This window comes from Poromitra crassiceps (assembly GCF_964638095.1).
Source record: "Poromitra crassiceps genome assembly, chromosome: 20".
NCBI lineage: Eukaryota > Metazoa > Chordata > Actinopteri > Beryciformes > Melamphaidae > Poromitra > Poromitra crassiceps.
The window spans coordinates 16374029-16393929 of NC_139637.1; the positions used below are offsets into that span (position 1 = coordinate 16374029).

General features: G+C 45.3%; 1 protein-coding gene and 1 pseudogene across 4 annotated transcripts in view; one reads left to right on the forward strand and one right to left on the reverse strand.

Moving 5' to 3' along the window:
* The window catches only part of LOC310794761 (voltage-gated potassium channel subunit beta-2), a gene marked incomplete at both ends in the record, with an annotated part of 67160 nt that extends 50744 nt beyond the window's left edge, over positions 1-16416 (reverse strand). The window contains 2 exons of one of the 3 annotated variants that reach the window (XM_083656796.1): positions 15887-15928; positions 16340-16416. In XM_083656796.1, coding sequence (XP_083512922.1) covers positions 15887-15928; positions 16340-16416 — 119 coding nt within the window. Of the gene's footprint in view, positions 1-7907; positions 8258-13002; positions 13054-15886; positions 15929-16339 lie in introns of those variants that run through there. The other 2 variants (XM_083656793.1, XM_083656797.1) reach the window with 2 other exon arrangements.
* Positions 1-19901, forward strand: part of LOC310794898 (E3 ubiquitin-protein ligase TRIM35-like) — a 571381-nt pseudogene that overhangs the window by 468121 nt on the left and 83359 nt on the right. The window lies entirely within an intron of this gene.

A 19901-nucleotide genomic window follows, 5' to 3' on the forward strand; every position in this document is an offset into this window, starting at 1 on the left:
TCCCGCCCGGCGCCCCGACCGACCAGAGGAGGCGCTACTAGTGCAGCGACCACTATGGTGGAATGCGAGTGATTTTACCTCTCCACTAACCAGACGCCCGCTGTTTCCGACAGAGTTGTCTTCTTGTAAAGATGCACAAGCCTCTGAAGCAGCAGTTAGACCACCATGCGAGTGATGAAATTATTTTGTTAGTCAAGTCAAGTTTAGCAGCTCCTGTAGGCAGAATGACCCACCACCACACTTATTCAATGGTAGGGAAACTGTGGGACACATTCCTGCCTCTAAATCAAAATGCCTTGTCGGACCGAGGGTGCCACTATAGTATCCAGTTCACTTAGTGATCTATGTGTAGAAATAATAATTTCATCTACTATCACTGTCTATCATTGTCAGTCAATATCAGTGTCTGTTGCGTCCAGATTATCAAATAAAGTAAAAAAAAAAAAATACAAGTTAATTTGTAATTTTTGTTATTTATTGATTGATTGATTGATTGATTTATATAGCCCTTTATCTAGTATTCTCAAATGGACATAGATAGAATGATGTAAAAAAAGAAAAAAGATCAAGCACTTCCTGGCTATTTAGGTGGCGGGAAAAGAGTGGATATGGCCGTTTTAATCTCTTCATTTCTGAATGTATGAAATTATTTCATACCTTCTGTGTCTGTGTGTGTGTGTGTGTGTGTGTGTGTGTGTGTGTGTGTGTGTGTGTGTGTGTGTGTGTGTGTGTGTGTGTGTGTGCGTGCGTGCGTGCGTGCGTGCGTGCGTGTGTGTGTGTGTGTGCGTGCGTGCGTGCGTGCGTGCATGTGCGTGTGTGTTGTATTTCGGTTACATAAGAGCATGTTACAGAATCTTCCCCAATTCATTCCACACATTTCCCCCAGAGGGCAGTCCACCATTAAATATGAAAGAAGAAAACAGAAAGGCACGGAGGGAGAAAGGGAGGGCAGTGAGGGGCCACTTAATTAAGGCGCAAGTAGAGCGTAAAAGAGGAGCACCCGGCAACCACGACGCATTCAAAAGACAGAAACCCAAGGAGACCAATGGACTGCTGGTGTTGAATGGGCACAAATTACGATACCCCCTGTAACTGTAAGAAGCAAGAAAGTAATGCAACCCAAGCCCCACGTTAAACGTCTAGAAAAGTCGCCGACAAGCCGACACTTTTTACATAGGATTATGCCAAACACCTTACTACCAATCTGCACCCCCTGTTCTGACAACAAGGATTCATAAATAGCCAATATTATGATATTATATAATTAATAAATTGTCATATTATAATAAATAGCCAAATCTCAAGATTTGTTTAAAATTATTATCTCCAGTATCTGTCACTGCTAACTCAGAGAAAGCATCTAGACATTGTGTTTAGGAGTAGAGGCTCTGATTATCCAATAATTGCATCTGATGCGGGACATTTCAATTATTATACTGCCATCTGCTGGACTACAGGGGGAACTGCAACACTGCACAACTTGAGCATCTGATGCAAATGAGGTACCGGTAGTCATTTTAGGGGTTAGACAATCCATGGGTTAGACACAAGATCTAGAGCACCGCAGGAATGAGTCCGGACGGAAGTAGCATGTTGGATCTTCAGGGGGAAAGTGAATGGGGTTTTTAGAATGGGGGATTTCACTTAAATGCATCAAATAAGGTCTGTGGTTAACAAAAGTTTATGGGAGTGGTAATTTGTGTTCGGTAGGATAATCTTTACAAACGTGGATCACTTTTATGACTTTTGAAACGTAAATGCGTTTTTGTACGCAATTTTCATGAAACGGTTCAAATGAAGTATCTGGTGGACTTTATCTACTCTTTCCTCATGCACCTTGTATTGGGGTGAAGTAACACGTCTGTGAGCCGTGTTTGTGGCCCATACATGTGGCTTCTGTGTTGATCAAGTCCACCTCATATCTGGAGATGTCAGAATCAGAATGAGAAGCACTTTTATTGCAACATTATGCAAGATTACATAATGAGGAATTTGTCAGTGTAAGTATGCAGCATAATCAATATTCAGAGATAAGAGTAAATAGGAAAAGTATCTAAAAGACAAAATCACAGCATTGCAAGTGCAGTCCAATACAATATATACACGAATAGGAGGGAGTGTTAAGTAGGCATTAAATATGAGTTTACAGTCCAAGTTAAATAGGCATTAAATTAAATATGAGTTTACAGTCCAAGCGGTGCGCAATCTAATGGAGTAGAAAGTCCACATGTACTGTTACAGTAACATGCTCTTAACATCATTGAGAGGCCAATTGTGCATGTTTCTAGGATAATAGTGTGCCTGTATGATGCCATTAGAAATGCTTTATGGCATGAGAATGGTCCATCGGAAATTGCTATGCTACCCATTTAACTGGATTTTATTGTAGACCAGAGGTTTTCAAAGTGGGAGGCGCGCCTCCCCAGGGGGGCTCCAAGCGGTTTCAGGGGAGGCTCATTGAATGGACGTGGAAAAAATAGTATAGTTATCAAAAGGAGATCACATAGAATAGCCTAAATGTGTGTAATTTGGTTAAAGAGATAGTTGAGAGATAGAGCAGTTTGGGTGAATTTGACAGTTTGTCCCACTTTCCCACACTCAGAAACTAATAAATGCCTTCAGAGAGACATTCATTTATGTATTAATGTCAGACATCAATATCAGGCTATCTTGGCTCAACTGTTGTGTGTCTATGGGATATACACGTGTGATCAAATAACATCATGATCCCATAGGCATCCAGGAATTGAGTGAGGGGAGCTCCTTATTCCAAGCTATGTCTGGGGGGAGGCCCACGGTCTCTGACTTTGAAGACTCCTGTTGTAGACCAAACCCATGGTCGAGCAAACACCATATACATAGGCTATAGATGTTGACTCTACTTCGCAATCAGTAGTTAAGCATTTTCTTTGATGAACAGTGAACTAAGTGCCTTAGTAACACATTAAGTGATGCAAAAAAGAGAACTGAATCAATAAATGGCCTTGACATCCGCCCCCCAAATCCTTTCCCATCAGTATTAAAATTGGCCCATAGAGTATTCACATTTCCATTCAATTTTAGTTTGCTGGCACACAAAGACTGAGTTGGCGACATGTCCTTGGGATGTTAATTAGATAAATAACATGAATACTTCACAAGATCTGAAGGGATTTCAGCTATTTCACATTTTTGTCTATTCATCAATATGTAGCCCCGCCCACTCGACCCAGTTGTGTTATGACTTCCTGTTCAAAACGCTGTCTGTTTCAAACCTAGTCTGACTCTGGCTCTTAGGGGGTCTGCACACACCTTAATTCCCCTCAGCAGTGTTGGCCCCAGTTAACACAATGAACACAATATAATACCGTACTGCCACAGGAAGTGTCAACAAACACAACAGGAAGTAATTGGCTGACCCCTGCAGGTGAATAAGAAATGGCTGAAATAGTTAGACCAGATGACAGCTACTACTCTGTAACTTGTGGAAGCTGATGGCCATGTCTTCTTCAGATACCAACTGGATGTTCATAGAGTGCCATCTTTTCCTATTCCAAATGTGCCTGTGTGTAAAGTTGACATCTGGAGGGCAACATGATGGGAACGCTCCTCGTCCTCGATGATTTTCTTTGCACATAATGATCTCAGCTATGGAATACAGTCCACATTTGTAATGAGCAGACACTGTTTACATATGATATAGATCTGAGGTATTGATTTACATATCCATCTGGTTTGTTGACATATTCATGACCTAAGGTCTCAAGGTGAAAGTGGAAATATCTGGTTTCATCTTACAGGATACAGGAAACAGAAAATCGTACAGGTAACTGTGACTGTTTGAGGCGGTGCTTTGGGTGAAGCTTAAAAAAACATACTTTTTACTTAAGCGCTTTAGAGTGCAACGTATTGGAACTCTGTAGTGTTTACTGCTTTAGTTCGGTTTGTTTGACCAGGTATCTATAATCCCATTCAAACTATGGTGGTAAACCACATGGTGATGCGAGTCGTCTTCTAAGCAAACTCTGGTTAGGAGAGTTTGTTAGGAGAGAGAACACAGTCGGAACCATCCATCCATCCATCTTCAACCGCTTATCCAGAGTCGGGTTGGGGGGAGATAGCTGATCCAGAAGGGGACCCCAAACTTCCCTTTCACTGGGCACATTAGCCAGGTCTGCCTGGGGCAACCCAAGGTGTTCCCAGGCCAGTGTGGAGATGTAATCCCTCCACCTGGTCCTCGTTCTGCCCGTGGCCTCCTCCCAGTTGGACGGGCCTGGAAAACCTCCCTGGTGAGATCAGGAGGCGTCCTTACTAGATGCCTGAACCACCTCAACAGGCTCCTTTCTATGTGAAGGAGCAGCGGCTCTACTCTGAGTCCCTCACGGCTGACCGAGCTTCTCACCTTATCCCTAAGGGAGATGCCAGCCACCCTCCTGAGGAAACCCATTTCGGGCTGCTTGTATCTGCGATCTCGTATCCTTTCGGTCATGACCACGACCCATAGTTCAGGGGTTGAGAAGTTGGGAAGGAGATTGGCCGGTAGATCGAGAGCTTTGCCTTCTGGCTCAGCTCTCTTTTTCGTCACAGCGGTGCGCTAAAGCTTCTCCGGCCCATTTCACGCTCTGTCGTCGCCTCACTCGCGAACAAGACCCCGCGGAGATACTTGAACTCAGCGGGCATCAATCCCCACCCGGTTCCCCGCTGAGGACCATGGCCTCCGATTTAGAGGTGCTGATCCTCATCCCGGGCCGCTTCACACGGCGGGCTGAACCATTTAGAGAAATAAATCCAACACGAAGGGTTTTTATGGGTACACAGATACGGGTGACATCTGATAGCCAGCAGTTACTCAGCAGTTAAGCCTAGCTTAACAAAATGAGCCGGGGGGGGGGGGGGGGGGAGGGGGGCGGAGCAGAGAGGCTTTGTGTTGTGAGCGGCTGTATTAGCCAGCTTTCCACTCACTGCACAACACACGCTTACTGAACAGCGTGGCACTCGGCCCTTTCGCTGGTTTAGCGTGCCGTTTAGTGCACATCCTTTAGTGAAGCATGGGCCTAGAGGACATTTGTCGGTGGAGAGGTTCAGCCAACTTTGGCGAGTCCAGCTCTCTCTGGACGGAGCGCCCGCTCATGTTAGGATAGAGACACTGCGTGAAATAGGCCACGCCCATCATGGGGGAAATCGCTCTGTTCACTCCCATACACCAGCAGCGTCATTTGCCTTGAATTAAACATAGCTAAAAGCTGTTGTGTGGTGGGGTTGCGCAGACAACAAATGTAAAAAATCGGCAGTTAAAGTTTTTGTTGCACTCCCGAGCAAAACAAGGAAGCCATTGAGAATTGGCGAGAAGAAAAATGTGGATCTAGCTGTCAAGGAAGTAAGTTGGAGTGTTCATCTTCCGTATATACGATCTTTTTGTGCAACACGCAACCATGCACGCGACATAGGAGAACGCCAGGATTGGAGGGGGGGTTTCTGTTTCCCCCGTTTTGGGCGTGGTTTCTGAATGACGACGCGCTCCGCAGTGTCTCTATATCATATCTTTAGGATAACGTTAAGTTAAGTTAAGTTATCCTTTATTTATCCCCATGGGGAAATTCATCTTCTGCATTTGACCCATCCTCTACTAGGAACCTTCCTAGAACTAGGAGCAGTGGGCAGCCACAGTGCAGCGCCCGGGCACCAACTCCAGTTCTTTTTGCCACCTTGGTCAGGGTCACTGACAGCAGTATGAACCCCAACATACATGTCTTTAGCTTGTGGGAGGAAACCGAAGCACCCGGAGAAAACCCACACAAACACGGGGAGAACATGCAAACTCCACGCAGAAAGGACCTGGGACGGACCGTACGGAACTTCCGATTGTATTTTCACTTCCTGTTAGTCTCTCAAGCCAGATGGTCTCTTCTACACAAGGTGAATAGCGCAGCTTTTAACGGTCCAAAATGTGTAGAGAAGAAAGATAAACTATTAGTCCTTAATTACATCTCAGAAATGCAGCCGATGACAGCGTCGGCGATGTACTTAACGCTGGCAGCGAAGCTCGAATGACACCCGGTTGCATTTTCTAAATGAAAGTAATTGTATCCCGATTCGAAGCTGGGCAAAACCAGACCAGAGCAGCCGGCAAAACTATTTACAGCCAGGTCAAATCATCTTCACAAACAATATCACCTCAGTAATTCAATAGCGCCATGGTCTTCCCTCCGTGAAGCACTGAGGCAACGCGCCGCAGCAGCACTGGGGTTGATACCCTACACCACTATTTTAAATGGCAACTGTCTTTGACTTCTGCCGGGCTAAATGCTATCACAGGGGACACTCGTATCTTCTTCTTTTTTTTTTATGTTCCAATACGAGCGTTGCTTCCCGGAACACATTCCTCGGAGATGATGAGAGCACGATGTGAGTGAATGTTCACCAATTTAAATTCCGCACGGAGACGGTCGCACAGTTTGACTTTGTACGTTTTGATTGAGTGAAACCGTTTAAAAGCTGGCCAACACCTGGCTGCTATAAACACTTTCTATTCTCTGACGCAGCAGCCATTGAAAAACAACTGTGTGTGTGTGTGTGTGTGTGTGTGTGTGTGTGTCTGTCTGTCAGTCAGAATAAAGACAGAGTATCAAGGCTTAAACAGGCTTCCAATGCTGTCGTAGGGCAACGCCTCCTCGTGAAACGAACGAAAATCTTACAAAAACTATCCTACGAATGTCCAGCAACCTTGTGCCATCAACCCCGCAACACGAATTACGCCAAAAAGGTTGGTTGTAACGGTTATGTTAGGTTAGGTTATGTTTAGGCAAGTCTTACGTTTCGTATAAGTAGGAACAGTGAATCAGCATGCGTGGGGCAATCAATATTCCACATTCAGTCTATTTGACATGATAATTACAGTGCGTTGTAGAAGAATACAGGTGGGGGAAAAAAACGATATGCTGTAAAGTATTTTCTCGATAACTAAATATGTTACTTGAGCGCATAAACGCTGTGGAAAATCAGACGCCAGCATGACATTTAGCCAAAAATATGTTCAACTCCAACATCCAGGTCAAGTTACCTATTACAACAGTAATAAAGAGTACTTCAGTGTTCAGTATGATTTGACAACTCGCTGCGCCTGCACTGTTTAGGTGCTCGGGCAGGTATGCATGATTGGAGTGAGTGTATGTTGACTTTAAAATCGACTGTTGGAACTAGCAAAATATTTAATTCATGTATTGACCATAGCCACTACAGTTAGAAAATCACGTTTCTATCTGGGATGTGAATGCCTGCAGGACACTGCGCTGCTTCTACCGTATTGCCTGGTGTACACGCGCATACTGTATTTCCCTTATGCAAGGCTCTTGGGGCTGCCTCCAGTACCGTATTCCCCTACTGTACTGCACATGGCCAAAAGCATTCACACATGAACAAACAAGCAAACACACACACACAGAGAGCCTAAGCACTTATTGTGGTCCCTTGTCCAGCACATTTGTAGAATGTTTCCACTTGAAAGCCATTTTAAGCGGGCGCTGGTCGCCCCCCTTGCAACCCCGCTGTGGAAAAGTGACTATTGAATTTCATCCTTTGAGGTTAGCTATCACTGAGCTCATTACTGCTTTAGGCCTTCACTTAACTCCAATCATCTTTGACCAGGAGCACTGCTGACGTGGTGAGACGTTTCTTTATCAGCCAAGTTGTTGGTCGAGGCAATATGAGAAGATCAGACAGCCATATGAGTCAGAAATGCAGAATCTTATCATACGAACTCTATGGCGACAACCTCATTGTTCAGCTTATATATGAAACTCATGTCCACAAGTTGTTGCAGTGTTACCCCTTCCATTACAGCTGGGACCTGTTATTATAGGTGTACTATGGCCTCATATCAACCTCCTCCGCATCTTAACCCAGGTCCACAAACCCTGGCCTGATCTTACCTGTACCTCATGCCAGTGGTGTAAGACACGCACTCCCTGAGCGTCACGTGGTTCATCTTCAGGAAGTCCTCCAGGTTCTTGAGCTGAGCGGCGGCTCGGACCTCGCGCAGCCGCTGGAGCTCGGCCATCTGGTTGTTGCGCTGCTGCCTCTCCTCCTGCTCCAGGGCCTGCTCCGACAGGAAGCAGCTCAGCCCGCTGCGCACGCTCTCGCTCATGGACGACAGGCTCAGCATCTTGCCCCCAGAACCGACGCCGCCGCCGCTGCTGATGCTGCTGCTCCGCCGTATCCCCGCGCCGTCGCGACTCCCGGGCGGCACGCCTCCTCCGCCCCCGCCCCCGGGCTTGGGCATCTGGGGGTTGTCCACAGGGGGGAGACTCATTTGCCGGCTGAGGCTCGGGCGGCGGCCGCCCATGTGGCCGCCGCCCCGCACCTCGGACAGGTTACTCTTGTGTGACGTGGCGAACATGCCCAAGGTGCTCGTGCCAAATCCGGTCAGAGCCACGGTCAACGCTGGTTGTGGTGGGGAGAGATGGTGGTACGGTCAAAGCTGGTTGTGGTGGAGATGGTGTGGAGTGTCCAACACACACACACACACACACACACACGACACACACACATACAGTACACCAGTGGACAGACAAGACCTAGTGGAGTGCAATGTGATGTCGCACCGCTGCTGCTGAAGCCAAAGGGGAGTGGGATAGAGCCATGGCTTTAAATAGCACCTGTTCCTCTGCTGATCTGAGTGGGAGGGTGGTTGGGAGGCCGACAGGACAATCCTTCCACCCCTCCCCTCCCCTCCCACCACCCCCTAGTCCCATGCATCCTGACCTATAATGTAATCAGAGCTGCCCTTCACTGCGCCCCACAGCGCCCCCCCCCCCTCCTTTTCACAACCATTATTCGACTCCAATGGCTCCTCGAGAGAAACGATAGGAGTCTTTATGCGTGAGTGAAGTAGGTGAAGAGCCCTGAAGCTTTGTCATTATATTGTGTCTTTGTGTGTGATGAACGAACATGTGTGTGTGTGTGTGTGTGTGTGTGTGTGTGTGTGTGTGTGTGAGATGAGAGTTTCTCCAGGAGTGTGAGGTGGTCGTGCACACACACACACACACACACACACACACACACACACACACACACACTGCGTGGCCCGGGGCAGAGGTCTGTCTGTGGTAACTGTGGGGCATGCATGACGAGGGATAGATCTGTGCTGGTTGGAGGACTGAGATGATCTCTTGACAGCTGGCAGTCTCACAGGAGCATATAGAGCATAGAGACCCAGATCATCAAACTGATGAGTGCAACACACATTCCTCTAAATATCCTTAAATAACCTGCTTAGCCCATTGATACTTGATGCAGCATTTGCGTGTATATCCCTCATTTGTGTGTGTATCCCTTTGAGACCGCGAACCGCGTGACGAGGTTCGCGGTCTCAAAGGGATACACACACAAATGCTGCATCAGGTATCAATGGGTTAAACCTTGTAACTGTTACTTTACTGTAGCGCGTGTTACAAACTATCAAATGTTTCTTTAAAGAGCCTCTGCACTTCAGATCATTCATTATGAATAAACCGCTTCCGAGCTACTGAAATAATGTTCAATTCATTTTGTGAGCCTCTGTCCACATAAATGTTTCAATCAGCTCAGCTGCACAAATAAATGGGGCTACCTGCACATTTTTGTAAAACAGCTCAATTTCTATCAAACGGGCAAATGAATGAGCCCTAGCATGCTACAGTACATTTCTATGGTGTGATGTTCCCTTTGCAGTGATTTGGATTTTTTTTTATTATGTTTCTGATTTTCCCCCATTTTCTCCCCAAATATACTTGGCCAATTCATCCCCATGCTGCCGTATTGGCTGCCCCGGTCGCTGCTCCACCCTCAGACTATAGCACCATCTTTCCTCCGACACATACGCAGTGGCCAGCCGCTTCTTTTCGCCTGACAGCAGGGAGCTTCACCGGTAGGACGTAGCACGTGGGAGGATCACGCTATTTCCACCAGTTCCTGTCCACCCTGACCAGGCGCCCCAACCGACCAGATGAGGCGCTAGTGCAGCGATCAGGACACATACCCCTAATCCGGCTTCCCACAGTGATTTGGAATTGAACATCACCAGCTAAGCTCAGAAACCCACAGATAGTTAACACAGCTCTTTACCGGCTCAACAAACAAACATTCCAACCTCTATCCTTTCACATACAGCTCAAGGCCACTACAGACAGAGAGTATCATCTCTGCTCCACCTACAGTACACCTCTCTGTGTCTCCTCCATTACAGAGAGTATCATCTCTGCTCCTCCTGCATCTCTCTGTGTCTCCTCCACTACAGAGAGTATCATATCTGCTCCACCTGCACCTCTCTGTGTCTCTCCTCCACTACAGAGAGTATCATCTCTGCTCCTCCTGTACCTCTCTGTGTCTCCTCCACTACAGAGAGTATCATCTCTGCTCCTCCTACACCTCTCTGTGTCTCCTACAGAGAGTACATCTCTGCTCCTCCTGCACCTCTCTGTGTCTCCTCCACTACAGAGAGTATCATCTCTGCTCCTCCTGCACCTCTCTGTGTCTCCTACAGAGAGTACATCTCTGCTCCTCCTGCACCTCTCTGTGTCTCCTCCACTACAGAGAGTATCATCTCTGCTCCTCCTGCACCTCTCTGTGTCTCCTCCACTACAGAGAGTACATCTCTGCTCCACCTGCACCTCTCTGTGTCTCCTCCACTACAGAGAGTACATCTCTGCTCCACCTGCACCTCTCTGTGTCTCCTCCACTACAGAGAGTATAATCTCTGCTCCTCCTGCACCTCTCTGTGTCTCCTCCACTACAGAGAGTATCACCTCTGCTCCTCCTGCACCTCTCTGTGTCTCCTACAGAGAGTACATCTCTGCTCCTCCTACACCTCTCTGTGTCTCCTCCACTACAGAGAGTATCATCTCTGCTCCTCCTGCACCTCTCTGTGTCTCCTACAGAGAGTACATCTCTGCTCCTCCTGCACCTCTCTGTGTCTCCTCCACTACAGAGAGTATCATCTCTGCTCCTCCTGCACCTCTCTGTGTCTCTCCTCCACTACAGAGAGTATCATCTCTGCTCCTCCTGCACCTCTCTGTGTCTCCTCCACTACAGAGAGTATCATCTCTGCTCCTCCTGCACCTCTCTGTGTCTCTCCTCCACTACAGAGAGTATCATCTCTGCTCCTCCTGCACCTCTCTGTGTCTCCTCCACTACAGAGAGTATCATATCTGCTCCTCCTGCACCTCTCTGTGTCTCCTCCACTACAGAGAGTACATCTCTGCTCCTCCTGCACCTCTCTGTGTCTCTCCTCCACTACAGAGAGTATCATCTCTGCTCCTCCTGCACCTCTCTGTGTCTCCTACAGAGAGTACATCTCTGCTCCTCCTGCACCTCTCTGTGTCTCCTCCACTACAGAGAGTATCATATCTGCTCCTCCTGCACCTCTCTGTGTCTCCTCCACTACAGAGAGTATCATCACTGCTCCTCCTGCACCTCTCTGTGTCTCCTCCTACAGAGAGTATCATCTCTGCTCCTCCTGCACCTCTCTGTGTCTCCTCCACTACAGAGAGTATCATCACTGCTCCTCCTGCACCTCTCTGTGTCTCCTCCTACAGAGAGTACATCTCTGCTCCTCCTGCACCTCTCTGTCTCTCCTCCACTACAGAGAGTATCATCTCTGCTCCTCCTGCACCTCTCTGTGTCTCCTCCTACAGAGAGTATCATCTCTGCTCCTCCTGCACCTCTCTGTGTCTCCTCCACTACAGAGAGTACATCTCTGCTCCTCCTACACCTCTCTGTGTCTCCTCCACTACAGAGAGTACATCTCTGCTCCTCCTACACCTCTCTGTGTCTCCTCCACTACAGAGAGTACATCTCTGCTCCACCTGCACCTCTCTGCGTCTCCTCCACTGCAGAGAGTATCATCTCTGCTCCACCTGCACCTCTCTGTGTCTCCTCCTACAGAGAGTATCATCTCTGCTCCTCCTGCACCTCTCTGTGTCTCCTCCTACAGAGAGTACATCTCTGCTCCTCCTGCACCTCTCTGTCTCTCCTCCACTACAGAGAGTATCATCTCTGCTCCTCCTGCACCTCTCTGTGTCTCCTCCTACAGAGAGTATCATCTCTGCTCCTCCTGCACCTCTCTGTGTCTCCTCCACTACAGAGAGTACATCTCTGCTCCTCCTACACCTCTCTGTGTCTCCTCCACTACAGAGAGTACATCTCTGCTCCTCCTACACCTCTCTGTGTCTCCTCCACTACAGAGAGTACATCTCTGCTCCACCTGCACCTCTCTGCGTCTCCTCCACTGCAGAGAGTATCATCTCTGCTCCACCTGCACCTCTCTGTGTCTCCTCCTACAGAGAGTATCATCTCTGCTCCTCCTGCACCTCTCTGTGTCTCCTCCACTACAGAGAGTATCATCTCTGCTCCTCCTGCACCTCTCTGTGTCTCCTCCACTACAGAGAGTATAATCTCTGCTCCTCCTGCACCTCTCTGTGTCTCTCCTCCACTACAGAGAGTATCATCTCTGCTCCTCCTGCACCTCTCTGTGTCTCTCCTCCACTACAGAGAGTATCATCTCTGCTCCTCCTGCACCTCTGTGTCTCCTCCACTACAGAGAGTATCATCTCTGCTCCACCTGCACCTCTCTGTGTCTCCTCCACTACAGAGAGTATAATCTCTGCTTCTCCTGCGCCTCCTCCTTGCTGAAAGAAAGCTCCATTTTTCTAACCAGTCACAGCAAGCCTCTACCAGTAGATGCCAAACTACTCAATATTTCAGGACCCTCTCTTCCTCTCCTTATGACTACGATGGAACACATCGCCTGTCAGCTCTCACTGAGGCTGAGCAGAAGAACAGCTGCATCCCAAGAAAGAAGAGGAAGACAGAGAGAAGAGAGAGAGAACTGCACCTCCAAACATCTTGGACAACCATCATCTTCCTCTAGTCGCTAGGGGACATGCCAGTAGTACATCACCATAGAACACTCCAGACATGGGCAGCATAACCATGCGACATCCCCCCCCCTCCATCAGTCCATCCTGAACACTTTGCCCCGCTACTCACCCGGGTGGTTACTGTCCGGCCGATGTAGGTGTTCTGGACCACGCTGCTCATGGTTATGGAGGCTGATGGTGGCCAGATGCAGCAGTAGGTCGTTCAGTGAGCCCAAAGCCGAGCAGAGCAGCTTGTGGACTGCTCACAGTGTTCGGCTGTTGGAGGAGTTAACAATGCTGGGCGTTCCAACCCCCTCCTACACCCCGGCACAGCTCTACCAGCACCCCCTGTCTGCACTGCAAAGCCCAGCAAATAATCCCTCAAGTAAATTATTTAGCTTGACGTTGGCACTAAAAGCTTCCGATTGTCTGAAACAGCAAAAAAGAACGCTAAAAGGCCTTCATGTTGCTTGTTCCCAGGGCTGGCGTGTGTCTCTGTACAACACAAACTGTCTGGCTGTATGTCTACAATGCAGCACACGGAGGTACTGGGAGGCAATGTTCTCTGTTGCACGATACAGCACCATGCAAAGAACAACACAGGCACTACCAGGACTGTAACACATTCATTCATTCATCACCTAGCGATGGCGCATTATCTCAAAATCTCAGCAGCAAAATTGTTGCTGTATTATTCTGAATACATATTTGGATGAAATAAAAGTCTTACCTGTATATTATGTACATGTACTATAGGTCTAGTCATTGGAAAAAGTATAGGAGGGTTCTACTTCTCACTAATATCTAGCTGCTTGCAGAGAAATTAAAGGAGTCCAAAAAGCAAAATATTTGGAAGGGGGAAGTCTTGAGCCCCTTTCACACATGCAGTTTCACTCAGAAATTCAGATTTCATATTCCACAAAAGATCATCCAGCAAGAAATTCCCAGGAATCTTCCTTTACGACGCTAGTGTGAACAAAAGCCCAGGCCAAGCACAAAAGAGTGGGCGGAGGAATCACAGGCGAACATTGGGGTGACATTTCATTTTGTGACTCATGGTAGTATTTGTTTGATCTGATTTTTTTCAGAGCAGTGTGGACACCCAAAATCACATGGAATCTGATCTTTTTAATTACGATTTGGGAATTTGCACGTGGTCCTAGATCCGATACATAATCCGATAGCGACAATGCGAAACGAGTGTGGCCGGTCAAATCGGAATTCGTGTGTTTTAACATTAACGCTTGGACCGCAATTTCACCAGCTTCCATGATTTGCCATAATTTATTGTTGTTCTTTTGCACACAGTAGAGGCTTGTTCATAATGATGTCAGATATGGATTACTTTACTTTTCAACACAAATGAGACAGTTAGTGTGTCCAAGAAAAAATATATAACTCAGCATTAGGGGTGTCACGATACACTCAGTTCACGATACGATACGATACATGATATTGGGTTCACAATATTCTTTTGCGATCGATTTGTAAGTTGAGGGGGCATCCTCCATGCTAATTTGAGTAATTTCACCATTTTCATCCTCCGTGTCTGTAACGTCCCTCGTCTGTTCAAATAAAGCAATGAAAAGGAGAGCGGGCATGCTATCAGATGCAGATCAGTGCCACCATGTTCAGCTTCTTTTTCTCGCGATATGAGATTTCCTCTCAACGATACATATTGTCACGTTTTGATATCGCGATATATTGTGGGACGATATGATTGATTGATTTCTTTGTTTACGTGTCACACACCGTGCCCAGCCCGTATGGGCTTATGAGACATGACCAAAACAGATACAAAACTGTGGTTTACAGAACTTCAGCTTCCAAATTTCAGAATGCAAGAAAGCAAACAAAAGGACACACGGCGTCATATAGAAAAATAGAACATATTCGTTACAAACCTATACAAACAGCATCTTTTTTCTTCTTTCCCAGGCATTACTAATAAATTGAGCTATATCAAAAACTCTCTTATTAAAGAAAAATTCAAGTCTAGGCACATCCTGTAACCAAAAAGCTTCAGGGTGAACAACAAACACTTTTTCATACATTGAGTGTCTCAGGTCATCATACAGAGGGCAGTAAAACACAAAATGAATTTCATTTTCTATCTCAACAAGGTCACAACATAAATACAACCTGTCCTCTTCTGGAACTGCGTTGAATCTACGGGTTTCTAACACCAAAGGGAGAGTGTCGGATGTGAGTTGTGCACAGACTGACCTTTTGGCTCTTGTGAGATTCAGATTTTACTCTTACTTACTTATTTTACTTTTACTCCACTACATTTCCCAAATAAAATGGATACTTTTACTCCACTACATTTCCCCCAAGCATCTTAGTTACAAAGTAAAATCTGAAGAAATTGCGTAGCCTGCAAGCAATCAGGTTTGGCAAATCAGTGCTCCTAGTTTGCGAGTTACGTTAATCACGATCCACACGCCATTCCATTTGGTGGCTGTAATGCAACATAACGTTGTTTGCCAGCGGCTATAAAAGTCAAGAAGAAGAAATAGACTTCCACTCAAGCCCAGGCATGTCTTTTGCTTGATTTTTTTTGCAGCATTTACTTGTACTTTTTACTTTCAATACTTAAGTACATTTAATATCAGAAAATTACTTTTGATACTTAAGTACAGAAAATATCAAGGACTTTTACTCAAGTAATATTCTAATTAGTGACTTTGACTTTTACCAAAGTCTTTTTCTGGGATGATATCTTTACTTTTACTTAAGTATGGTTTTCGAGTACTTTATACACCACTGAGTAATAGTGATATTGAGAGTGACAGTAATAGTGACACCGTGGCAAAACTGTTGCAAATGACATAATTTGGACCAGGAACGACTAGCTCTCAGTCCAGGCAAGAATTAAGGTGGAGGGAAGTTAAACATTGTTAATATGCACAATACCGATTTTGTAACGATACAAAGCTGGTTGAAACTCTGCGAAGTGGCCCTTTAACAAGTCACAACGCATTCGAAAGCCATGCTGTAAAAAGTGAACTTACCTATAAAACTGTAGCTGCCTTTTAGGGCTGCCATACCGTGCACTAGGGGCATAAGAGAGGAGTAGGGGTCAAACAAGGAGACAAAATCCCAAAGACATGAAATCAAATTACATGACACATGAAAACTTCATCAGTTGTCCATAAAACATTTTTCCTGTCCACGGTGAATGATTAATTTGATTGCTTATTCTTAGTATAGACTACAGTATATACAGTCTGCAGTATTTGTTGTATATACCTGCAAGACAGGATATTCAAAGTGTAGCAATGACATTGAATTTGTTTAGGTGGTGCTTTATACAATTAATCAAATGTATGATGTGCTCTGCTGCAATTAAGAATCCTAATTGAGGCTATTGAAGTTTGCTAATGTAATGACATGTACGTGTGTGTGTGTGTGTGTGTGTGTGTGTGTGTGTGTGCAGTGCACGTGCTTCTGGTTGCTCCTCTTACCTGTAGATCATGCCTGGGGAGGCATGCTGTCTGTGGGAGAGACATGCAGGGGAGTCAGTGGCGTTTTCCGGATACATGAGGCCTAGAAGGGAGAGGTCAAAGTGAGAATGCAGGCTCTCTCAACTCGAAGAAGAGAAAGCTCAAAGCATTGTTCAAAATAAAAATAAAAATAAAAATCACCAAAACACAAATTCATTTTACAGAACTTGTTTAAGATGCTACCAAGATAAACAAAGTCCTATTGTACTGTATGTGGGGAACTCCAAAAACCTATAGAGATATCAGGCCTATTAAACCCAAAGTCCTATTCTCATCTTCCATTCATTTCATTCCCTCTTTACTTAAAGCCCTGCTAAGTATTCTGAAGACTCGAGGGAAAACAACCCGTATTAATTTCTTATTCATGCTCCTATCACTGTAATTGTAAACCTGTGCCAATAGATGGTGCCATTCCCTAGTAGTCTGAGTAGTACTGTCTGTATAGTTACTGCAGTCCATCAATTTTGCATGCATGGTTGTTTGGTAAAAATGTGACCTTTAATGAGTGAGTTTGATGGAGACTTTCTCCAGAATGCAGAGCTTGCATGGGTTACTATCCCTGTCTGGAGATTGTCTTCTTCTATGGTGTATGGAGGAGTAGGAGTGGACAGATTCCCACTAATTCAGGTAAATTAATGGTTCCTTTGAATCTCTCAAATTAAATGTGAATATTTCAATAGACCCTTTTCACAGGGGTAATTTTGTGTCGAAAAGGCAGGGTAATACAGGTGCAAGCAAAACACTAATGAGGGTTTCCAACGTCCATGATTGGAATTTGGAAACCCTCATTAGTGTGAGCCACAGTTGCCCCGCCGGCTCCACCGCAGGACTGAGTCTGGAAGTATACTTCCGGGTTCGTCAGGGGAAAAGTGAATGGGGTTTTAGAATGGGGATTTAACTTAAATGCATAAAATAAGGTCTGTGGTTAACAAAAGTTTGTGGGAGCATGAATTTGGGTTCAGCAGGATAATCTTCACAAACGTTAATAATCTTTATGACTTTTGGAGCGTAAATGCATTTTTTTTAAACATGATTTTTAGAAAACGCTTCAAAGGGCATATTATTATTATTATTATGTGATGACTTAGACTTTTCCACTGACTAACCAAAATGGCAGCGATTTCTGGTTAAGCCTACAAAAATACGTCATCCCTGTGGGACTCTATTTCAACTATGCCCAGGTGTGCGCGTCCATTTTGGAGCTCTCCATGGTGCTGAACTTGTGTTGAGTCATTTTGGCCACTAATTGGCCATTTTTGCCCATTTAGTCGTCCCTAATTACCTAATTCAGAAATCCGGCTCCGTTAGGTCATCGACAGGAGTGCTCTCTGTCTCTACACAATTCTGCTCACTCACACAGAGACAGAAGAGACTTCGTATATCAACAAACTGTATGCCAGATTCCCTAGTAGAGGTCATCGGAGAGTGAGGAGGACCAAGGTGCTATGATGCAATATGAGGATCACCCTCTCTATGACACCTTCAATGATTTTAAGAGTAATTACAGTTACTGGCTGGTAATGCTCATATGTTCCTGTGAGGGGTGAGGATATGAAGCTCTACAGTAATATAATGGTGCATTATGCATCTGTTCACCTTTTTGCATCCAAAACCGTTCACTTTTTAATCTGCAAAGTTTTATAAATATAAATATAAATGAGGCAAAAGCAAAGAGATTGTGGCCTCTATCGTCAACTGATGTCTATATGGAATCCTGCTGGTCAGCATCTGTGATCATAATTAGCAGCCTTAACAACATTAGATTTAGATTATCATATATTATGCCTTGTGAGTCAAGGTTAGTTTTCTGCTGAACAACACAGCAGCAGCCCCGCATAATGTAAGAAGCTAACTCGGCACATTTATTAGCCTACTCACCTCTGCAGCCATGCTTTGGTCGTCTCACTGCTCGCTACACCGTTGAGTGAGTTTCTGTCAGAGAATCTTTCGCTCACTGCTGCCATCTAGCATTTGGTGGTGATCAAGCAGAGGTGGGTGCAGAGGTGGGAGTTACTCAAATAGCCTACTTGAGTAGTTTTTCTTTGTACTTTTTAAAGTATTTAATGTTATACTTTTACTCTTGTATAATTCAAATAATAGGCACTCCACTTAACCCATTGATAACCTGATGCAGCATTTGTGTGTGTATCCCAGGTCTTAAAGGGATACACACACAAATGAGGGATATACACGCAAATGCTGCATCAGGTATCAATGGGTTAAAGTTAGGGGTGTAACGATACACTCAGTTCACGATACGATACGATACACGATATTGGGTTCACGATAATGATACGATACGATATTTTAACAATATTTTTTTGCGATCGATTTGTAAGTTGAGGGGGCATCTTCCATGCTAATTTGAGTAATTTCACCATTTTCATCCTCCGTGTCTGTAACGTCCCTCGTCTGTTCAAACAAAGCAATAAAAAGGAGAGCGAGCATGCAATCACATGCAGATCAGTGCCACCATGTTCAGCTTCTTTTTCTCGCGATATGAGATTTCATCTCAACGATACATATTGTCACGTTTTGATATCGCGATATATCGTGGGACGATATATTGTGACATCCCTAGTTAAAGTATACTTTTAAATGAACAGTAAATAGCCTAAATGAGCAAATTCAGATTTTTGTTTTGCACACTGCACTATGAAAACAGCACGGACTGCTGCAACTGCTACAGGTCCAGAATCACCTCCGCATTTAGGACGCCCAAACTGGTGGCTCATTAGTGCAGGTCAATTACAATTAAATTGCGCTCAAGACTGTCCAATTGAATTAGACATAGAGATCCACAAAATTGGAATGATTCCTATCGTCACATTCGTTCAGAAATCTCAGTTTCATTTGACACTACTGCATGCCATAGCAAAATCCATGTCTCTTATTGTGATATTGCTGCTGCTAACAGTAGCTCATCTGGCAGAGGAGAGAATCGCCAAACTGAGCATCCCTGGCTCTGCATCTACAGGGACAGCTTAGCCAACACTGGTATTTCTCGGATAAATAATTAAAACATTAAATGGTTTTAAAGCAATGCAGTAATTTTACTTGAGTATGCCTACTTTTAAATAATGATGCTACGTTAACTCTTGAGTAGTAATTTTACTTGAGTTAATTTTTAAGTAACAACACTTGTAGGTATACTTGAGAAGATTTGTCAGTTCTCTTCCACTGGATACGTGTGCACTACTCAAGCTACTGGAGCTACCGGTATCTCAGATAAGTATTCCATTTCCCACTGAATAATACCTTTATAAAAGCCCAACTTGAGGATTTATTTTGCACTGCAAAATAGGCTGTCTTCAATGGCAAGCAAGTGGTCACACTTAAAGAGATGAAAGTGAGATGTATCAGGGTCTTTCTTCAGTATGGAAGTTTAAAAGAAGCAGTAACCTGATTTCTGATCTAATAATATTTCATTCCCTGGTGACCTCTCCGTTTTGGATCTACTGCGTGTGTGTGTGTGTGTGTGTGTGTGTGTGTGTGTGTGTGTGTGTGTGTGTGTGTGTGTGTG